This window comes from Coenobita brevimanus, chromosome 16 (assembly GCF_032717465.1).
Source record: "Coenobita brevimanus isolate Jiangsu-jjx chromosome 16, ASM3271746v2, whole genome shotgun sequence".
Taxonomy (NCBI): Eukaryota; Metazoa; Arthropoda; class Malacostraca; order Decapoda; family Coenobitidae; genus Coenobita; species Coenobita brevimanus.
Genome location: NC_136969.1, coordinates 33814254 through 33823600, shown reverse-complemented (window position 1 = coordinate 33823600; position 9347 = coordinate 33814254). Strand labels below are relative to the sequence as shown.

General features: G+C 40.5%; 1 protein-coding gene across 1 annotated transcript; it reads left to right on the top strand.

Moving 5' to 3' along the window:
• Positions 1-1390: 1390 nt before the first annotated feature.
• On the top strand, positions 1391-8945 carry LOC145391049 (selenocysteine insertion sequence-binding protein 2-like). Its single transcript, XM_080265782.1, has 5 exons — positions 1391-1422; positions 2308-2405; positions 4899-5053; positions 6406-6465; positions 8898-8945. Exons 1-5 carry the CDS (start codon positions 1391-1393, stop codon positions 8943-8945), a joined length of 393 nt encoding a protein of 130 aa, XP_080121908.1.
• Positions 8946-9347: the final 402 nt, after the last annotated feature.

Sequence of the window (9347 nt, the reverse complement as noted above, 5' to 3'; positions counted from 1 at the left end):
TAATGGTGAAATATATAAGAAAGAAGAGAACGATGAGAATTCCAAGGGTGAGACACGCATGAATGCAGAGAGAGCCCGGTGGATAATATTTCAGGAACTGAAGATGCTGGCAGATCCCGTCCATCACCGTAATTTTAGAGAGTAGGTGTTTTTTTTAATTGTGAGCCACTTGAATGCAGCCAGATCCCTCTGTGTGATTAAGTTACATTCGTGGAAAAAAAACCAGTCAGTTGTATATCAGATGTAGGGATCATAGCAATCTCATATGGGAAATTGGTGATTATTTGTCGAAAAAGATGCCGAAATATTAAGATCATATAAGCAAACAATTGCACAATGGAAGATCGTATAGTGGGGTTTAGGTGCACTGATGTATTGAATATTGGTTAGGTAGTATGTTGTTACTGGTAATAGGGTAGAAGGGAGTGTGCTTAGTTGGTGTGGTCATATGTTATACAGGTATTTGCCACTCGGTGTCCACAGTACATTCCGAAAAATAGGATGTTAAGTGATCTGGACATTAAGCGACTACCATAACTTATGCACTGAATACTGTACTGTATATTGTACTATATATACAGGTATGTGATATATACTGTACTGTATATTACTTGTAAAGTACAGTATGAAAAGCCCAAATTAAGACAAAAACACATAAAATACATGGCTGGATGTGGGTGCCTGTGGCCGGTGTTGATGACACTGTTATACAGTAAACTTTTTACTGCATGTTAGTAAACTTTTTACAGTTTTTTTTTTTTTTGGTCTATTTATGTAAGTAGATTAGGTTAGCATAGATATGGCTAGGTTGGGTTAGGTTAGATATGGTTATGTTATGTTGTTAGGTTAGGTTAGCTTGGGTTAGGTAAGATTATATTACCAGCATGTTAAGTTAGATTACCTTAGATTTACCGGTAGTAATGTTCAGTTAGTGAAGGTTAGGTCAAGTTAGGTTAGGTTAGTAAGAATGAAATGACTTAGGATGGATTAACCTTCGGGGTGAATTGATGAGAAAACCCTCTAATCTGACGCCTCTCCCCAGGTACTGCACCCATGTTGTGACAGATGAAATTAATGAAGTGGCAGCAGAATTGCTCAAAGCTGTGGTTCTGTTCCAGAGGCGACTGTATGCACGGGACCCTGCCAAGGGTGCCATCAAGTCAGTTGATAATTTTTGTTGTTGCTGTTGTAGCACAGGTAGTAGTAGTAGTAGTAGTAGTAACTGTGACCCCAGGCCTATGTAAACAAGAAGCCAGTGGACTATAGGCTGAAGCTGACATTTTTCTGCAGTCCACCATTTTTCAGTTGGGGGATGGGAAGGAAATTGATGGTTGTTTGTAAAACCAGGCAGTGGAACCACCGAGTTATATAGGTACCGGACTACTGGCACATGAAGACGTTCTTTGCCAGCACCTGCTTCAAGTGAAACCGCCCTACGTGAGACATATTTCTGGTTTGTGACTGACTGGTTAAAGCTTAAAAACATTCATTTCTAACTTGCGAGCAACTTTATAATGAATCATAAGTAACTTTAAGTGAATATCGTCATCATCATCATCATCATTATCTAATCCTGTGTTGCCCCATGAGGAGTGTAGGAACCCAGGGCTAGGCAAGTTGGTCCAGACATTTAAGATGAGAGTGACCAGCCTCACTCATCCGTGAGTGGCATTACATGAGCAATAAACCCCAACCATCTCTTGGATATAAACCTGCATTGGCTTAATCTGGCAGGAGTGCCTTAGTTACCCACTAAACCACCAGGTGCCATAGTTTGGTTATGTGGTTATCACCCAGCGTAGTAAATGGTTTCCTGATGTACAGGAGACCATTTGCCATGTCAGTCAGTGGAGAGTCACCTGTAGACAGAAGGAAGAAGAAAGAAAGAAGGAAAGAAAGAAAGAAAGAAGAGGAAGGAAGGAAAGAAGAAAGGAAGAGAGGAGAGGACAGTCACCTGAGAGCAGCACTACGTCGAGTGAGTGGATGGTGAGCGCCCCCACCTACCACTAATAGATGTTAATTCATCAGCAGCAGAATAATGAAACAGCTTTTAAAGTGAAACAGCTCTAACCTATTAAAGTAGAGTGATATTTTCTATTTTATTCTCTCATGATACAGTTTTATTCAGCATAAGAGAGACTTTGAAGTAGAGAGGTTAGAAATACCCTCCATCAACCCCATCACCATAGAAAGTCTTCCAAAGGAAAATGAAATAATCTGGTAGTTATGAAAATACAGTTGATTAATACATCGTTGGATTCATGATATTAATTTAGGCCAAATTGTAATTCCCTTTTTTTTTGACAGGCAGAGGTTTGCGTGTGAGCTGAAGCAGACAACCAAGTTAATGGGCAAGATGTCATGCATCATTATGGCACCAAATATACAGAAGTGCTATGAACCAGGTAACAACATATTTGCATGTTTGTTTTAACCTGGCTCAGATCTTAACCTCTTTCAGCTCAGTTGATGGCCAAATGTAGTTGGATGAGAGTCAGTTTGACAAGCAACCAAGGAGATTCCTACCTCATAATGAAGGCTTACAGAATTTCATATGCCCTTGACTTGGTATTCAAGGTGTGGAAGTGGCCCAGCTTTGTCAGCTGAAAATTAACCAACAATAGTGTGTCAGCTGTTATTATATTACTGTATCCCTTTTCTATGTGCTTAATTGAGTGAAGTAACCAGTGATTGATTATTTGTTATTTCATGTCATTGTTTGGTCCAATAAATTTTGGGTTAAGAGTGAATGCGTGAGAATGTTGTACAGTATGGTACAGTACAGTACAGGTACTGTAAGTAGTGTTATAAACAGTAATGTAGTAGTAACCACAACCCTAGGCTTATCTGAATGTGAACCCAGTGGATTACAGGCCAGAGATGCCATCTTCTTGTAGCTCACCATTCTCCTTTTAGAGGAGAGGGAGGGAGTTGAGGGAAGTATGTATAACTGGGCAGGGGAGCAGCTCGGTTATATCAGTGCATCCAAATGTAGGTGTCCTTTTCTAGCTCCATCGTTTTGTTTAATTTTTGAAGGCTCTGTGCATCAGTCTTGGTCACCTAATGGCGGCTCTCCATGCTGCTCGATCTGTGGCAGCTTCCCTATTCAGTCCCTCATCCCTGAGGTCACACTGAATGACATCATCCCAGGTGTTTTTCGGTCTACCTCTCGCAACCCTACCCCTAACATTAACACTTCTCACTTTCAGCACCCATTTATCGTCATTCATCCCCTCCACATGCCCAAACTATCTCAGTCTGCCTCTCCTCATCACAGCACCAATACAGTCCAGTCCCAACCTACTCCTCAACTCTTCCATCATAAACCTAGCTCCCCCAGGCCTCACACTCGGGGATGCACTGCACATCCACCTAATCATTGTCATTTCTGTACATTTGAGCTTGCGAATATCCTCTTCCTTTACTGCCAGGTCTCACTACCATACAGCATTACACTCCTAACAAAAGCTGTATACAGAGATCCTTTACCACAGAGGGAGAACCCTCTCAATGTCAGGAGAGGCAACAGCTCCCTGAACTTCTTCCAACCACTCCTTGCTCTAGCCACAGAGCTAGCTCCAGCCCTGCCACAAGCACATAACATGTCTCCCAAATAACAAAACTCTTGCACACACTCAAGAGATCCACCAGCAAGTTCAATCCTTTCACGCCTGTCAATCTCCACCTTCTCTCTCTGACACACCGCACACATGAAATCAGCGTTATCTCGCAGTCTACCTCTAATACCACTACATCTCTTATGCACCCAATTATTACAGACACTGCACAAGATGGAATTACTTCCTATGCCCTTGTGGCAAATCGCACATAGCCATTCTCCTTCTTCTTTGACAGTACTGCCCCTAGCCCTGAATACCATCACTTTTGTTTTTTCTTCATTTACTCCTAAGCCCTTGTGCCCCATGCCATCTCTCCACTTCCTAAATAATGTAAAATGTACCCAATACAGTACTGGTATTTGTCCCTCAGCATCGTTTTAAGTGTGTTTAATGATGGAAAGGGTCGATTGTAGCCAACCAGTTTTAAAAATAATTTCTGAAATTTGATTAAAGTAAAACCTGTATGGTCTCTGTGTATTTTTACTGACTGCACTCTGTTGTGTGTAGCCTTTGGTAATCTATACATTTCAGTTCAGTTCCCTGTACAGCATCCCTTCACATACACTGTACCATTCACCTCATATGCTTTATACCTCTTAGGGGTCCCACCCAAAAATCCGAAAAATCTGATAATCCGAATGATTCTTGGTCCACAGCCATTCGGATTGATGGACTTTTATTGTACAGCTTATTAATTTTAGACATCTCAAACTTTAATAATTATTTTGGGTATCAGTGTCCCCATCCTGCACAGTAATTTATCATGTATGCCATCTCTGTACTGACCCTTTTCCTAGTCTGAAGTGCTGCTTTATACCTGGTACTCATTTTGTCTTAACTTGGCCCAGAGTTTTGTAATTTCTAGCTCAGTGGCTGAAAAAGACAATGCCCTGTACTCTGGCTGTATATTCTCTTCATAGCACCTCTTCTTGACTACTATTTTTTTTTACTATAACCTGACATAAAATTGCCATCTCTCTATTGTAAATGCTGAGTTGTAACAACAGATTAGCACTAGAATATAATGCTAGTAAAAAAAAAAAAAAAAAAAAAAATCCTGTGGAGGGAATATAGAGCCATAGCATTGCCTTTTTCTGTCACTGGACTATGTGAAATAAGTGGCAACAGGAAAAAAAATCTGGACCTTGTTAATGTAAAAGAAGCCTAGTATAACCTTCTAGTGTTTATCTTTTGCAACACCTCAGCATTCAAGATGAAGAGCTGACAGTTTTAGGCCAAGCAGAAGCAAGAGTAATATAAGGCACTCTTCCCCTGCAGGAGGTCTAGATGATGCTGTGGAAAAGACACTACAACAAGCAAAACTGCAAGAGGTGCCGGTTGTATTTGCACTGTCGCTGAAGAAACTGGGAGGCCTTACCCACATCAAGCAAAACATTTCCTGTGTTGGCATCATTAATTATCAGGGAGCTCAGGTGCAGTCACTTATGTTTGAATTCATGTGATGTTTGTGCTGGTTTTGTTGGTTATTTTGTGGAAGTAATGTGTGGTGAGTAAGGATGGAAGCAGTATGATGAGTAAGGATGGAGGCTGTGTGATGAGTAGTATGGAAGCAATGTGATGAGTAACGATGGAAGCAGTTTGACGAGTAAGGATGGAAGTTTAATAGAGTGCAGGAAAAAAAAAAAATGGTACAATGAGATACTGACCAAAAAAAAAAAATCCCCTAGGCTCAGTAGGTTAAGGCAAGGATGATTTTTTTTTTTTTTTTTAATGGTAACGACCTAAAATTGCCATCTTGTCATTGTGACTGCTAGGCTGTAACAGTAGATGAACACTAGAATATGGTCCTTGTTGCAAAGAAGTGTGTGGAAAGTACAGTACTGTGTGTTGAGCTGTAGCATCGTCTTTTTCTGCCATTCAGCCACCTGTAGTAATCTGCAAAAGGACAAACATCTGGGCCAGGCTGAGGTAAAAAAGGTATTGCTCCATGTCTGCAGGTAGCATTATGTAAGCAGGTGGTGAATCAGTAGAGAGGTGATCCACTATCCCAATGGACACAGATTTGAATCCCGGCTGGGGCATGGAATGGTTTAAGGGATTTGAATTTGACATGCCATAAAAACACCCCCACTAATACCATTACACCAGTCCTGTATGAGACACCCCTAGTATGTATTCAGTATGGGTGGCGGGTGTTAGTGCTGAAGTGGTGACATGTGGAGGTCTATGGTTTGTAGAACTGCTGGGCTTGAGGGAAAGTACTGTTAAGCATATGTCCAGAGTCAGATACATTAAAGGAAAAAAGTATGAAGTAAAATGACGATTTTGCATTTAAGCCATAATTGTCAGAGTAACATTTCACTATAGTCCTTTTGCCTTAACTTGGCCCAGGTTTTGATCCTTTTGCTGCCTATTTCACGTATCTCAGTGGCAGAATGAGACAGTACTTTGGCTCAACATGATTTCCATAGTACTTCATTTCTAGCATTATATTCTAGTGCTATTCTTATGTTACAACTCAGCAGTGAAGGTGGAGAGATGTCAGTTTTATACCAAGTTACAGTAGAAAGGGTAAAGTAGGGTGATGATGATGATGATGATGATGATGATGATGGTGATGATTGTGGTGATAAAATACTTAGATCCTACCTCAACCTTGCTTTATGTGGGAATAAGGGTCTGGATGGTGATGATGATGTTGATGATAATGATGATTATGATGATTATTATTATTGTTATGACAATGATGATAGTGATGACAGCAATATGAGATTGATAATACTGTAGTGGCTGATGATGATGATTTGGATTGGCTTATTTTCAGGAATCCTTCCACAAGTTGATGGCTCTGATACCAGCTGCAAAGGAGAAGTACCAGGCTTTGGTCAGGAGTCGCCAGCAGGCCATCCTTCCCCTATCCACACCTCGACTCCCTGCTCCTCCCCCTTCGTCACTTCCTGACCTCACCCCTTCCCCCTCCTCGTCACCTTCCCCATCCTCCACACCCCCTCACATCACCCCTCCTGCTTCCTCACTTCCTGAACCCACCCTTTCCCCCTCCACCACACTGCCTCACCCCTATCCTCCTCCCTCCTCCATCCCTCCCACCACCGCTAACTCAACACACATCATTCCTATATCCTCTACAAAGGAATCCACTAATTGATATTCGAGTTCAGTTTATATTTGTGCACTGTTTTCTCTATTGTAAGGTTTGCTTGTGATTTGTTGAAATGCAGTCCATCCAAATATAAATTGCTGTATATAATCTTTGTACTCTAACTTGGTCCAGATTTTCATTCTTTTGCAGCTTATTTTACATAGCTCAGTGGCAGAAAAAGACAATACTTCAGCTCTTTATCCTTTCCATGTAGCATTTCTTCATGACTAGCATCATATTCTAATGCTAATGTATTGTAAATCAGCATTCATGATGGAGAGATGGCAATTTTATGCCAGGTTAGTGTAAAAAGAGTATAATGACGGGTGATGGAGTTAGAGTGATGTAATAATTAGAAGCAGTTGTAACCTCAGGATTATCTGACTGTGAACCCAGTGGACTGCAGGGTGAAGTTGCCACTCTCCTGCAGCCCATCATCCTCCATTTGAGGGGTAGGGAGGGCATTGAGGATGTTTGTATAACCAGGTAGCTTCACCACCTAGCTACATCAGTGCCACCACATGAAGGCATGCCTTTTCAGGATGAAAATGTTGTAATGCCGTCAATCCAAATATGAATGATAATTACGGATGTTAGGGTTCGAATGAAGGACTGTGGGGCAGGTGTGGAAGGTTGAAGTCATGGCTGAGTGTAATTTGTACTGGATTATTGGTTGTTATTCAGACCTCCCACCAAATGGTGCTTTCCAAGGAGGAAAATTACTATACTCTTTTGACTTTAACTTGGCCCAGATTATTGTCCTTTTGCTGTTTATTTCACATAGCGCGTTGATAGAAAAAGACAACAGTATGGCTCCACCTCCTTTACCAAGCACTTTTCATACTGGCGCCCTATTTTAGTGTTAGTCTTATGTTACAACTAAGCATTCAAGAAGGAGAGATGGCAATTTTAGGCCAAGTTAGAGTAAAAAGAAAATAAGCTAAAAGGGGAAATCTTTTAAACCCCTGAATTATAAGTCATGTGTTATTTTATTTATTTATTTACTTACAGCATGAAAAAATATAATGGAAATTGGCTGTTTGGGTTTGGTAATGTGTACTGTATTGTAAATGAGTTTTTATTCCTGTAGAACAGTAATAATTGGATGAGAATGAATGAGTGAAAGAACAGTAATGAGAAGCTGCACAGTCTGTTGCATAACACAAGCACAGTGGCTGCCCTGGATGCTGGTACTTTCAGCTGGATGTGGGTCTTCCAGTCTGCCTGCATGTTTTTCGTTAAAGTGTGTGTATGTGTGTGTGTGTTCTTACCTGATTGTATATTTACAGGAATGAGTCAGGCTCATACTGTCTTGTGTTTTAAACCATTTTTATCACACATATCCTTAAATTTGTGAATAGTTTTGGCACATGCTATTTCATTCAGTAGTGCATTCCACTGATCAATTGCCCTATTTGGGAAACTAAATTTCCTTGTGTCTTTATCACTTCTCTTTTTACATACGTGTAGCTTTTTGCAGTGTCCTCTTTGCTAATGCTTCCCCATAGGTTATATATTCATTTATGTCTATTTTCTCTCCCTGAGATGCATTTATATAGCATAATCATGTCTCCTCTTTTCCATCTCTCCTGTAGTGTTGGTAGATTCAGTTTTTCTAGTCTTTCTTCGTACCTTAGATCCCTTAAGCTTGGTACCCATCTTGTAGCTGCCCTTTTTACTTTTTCAGTCTTGTCTATGTGTTTTTTGAGATGAGGATTCCAGACTACTAATGCATACTCCAGGGTTGGTCTGATGAATGATGTTATTATCTTTTTCAGCATGTCTTCATTTATGTATGTGAATACAATTCTCATATTAGCAAGCAATGTATACATGTTATGTACCTTCTCATTGATGTGGTAATCTGGAGATAGTCTGTTATTGATAATCACTCTAAGGTCCTTCTCTCTTTCTTATATGTGTAGGGCTGATCTTCCTAACTTATACTGTCAATCTGATCTTTTCTCACTTTTACCAAACTTAATTATATGACACTTGTCCACATTAAATTCCAGTTGCCATTTATTGCTCCATTGTGTGTGTGTGGGGGGGGGGGGAGAACCAACCAGAGGCCAATGACTATCCATGTTGTAGGAACAGTTCCATTCCTTTGGGTGAAAACTATTTCATATTAACTCAGAATTTTCCACCTACAGAAGTTCAGGCCCTTGGATCTGCGGCCCAAGAGGACCCATGTCATCTGATGCAGCCTGACGGTGGCAGATGAAGCTCCTCACAGCTAAGATATCAAGAGGCAAATTTCCCACCCTGCAGAGATGCCATCAAAGCATAAATAAACGCCGTGAGTTTATTTTTTTATCCCCCAATGAACTGTATTTTATTCCCCCTGAAGGGTTAGATGATTGCAATTGTGTATGTATGTTAGATAACTGCAACTGTGTGAGAATGTTAGATGTCTGAGCAATTGTGTGAGAATGTCAGTTGACTGCAGTTGTGTAAGAATGGTGGGGAATGTTTAATTATGTGTGTCTCTTGTAATTTTTTATCCCACAATGAAAAATAAATTGTCGAACACATGAAACGTTTTAGTACCCACAGTCATACCGCGAGCGGCTTTTGCAGACTTAACACATCTCTGTGATTCA

What these genes read in the sequence shown, in the direction of transcription:
- LOC145391049 (XM_080265782.1), top strand. Translation starts at nt 1,391, where the DNA reads ATGAAGACGTTCTTTGCCAGCACCTGCTTCAA. An exon ending in TTTGCCAGCACCTGCTTCAA is followed by an intron (nt 1,423 to 2,307) that starts GTGAAACCGCCC and finishes TTTTTTTGACAG; the next exon opens with GCAGAGGTTTGCGTGTGAGC. An exon ending in AGGAGAAGTACCAGGCTTTG is followed by an intron (nt 6,466 to 8,897) that starts GTCAGGAGTCGC and finishes TTCCACCTACAG; the next exon opens with AAGTTCAGGCCCTTGGATCT.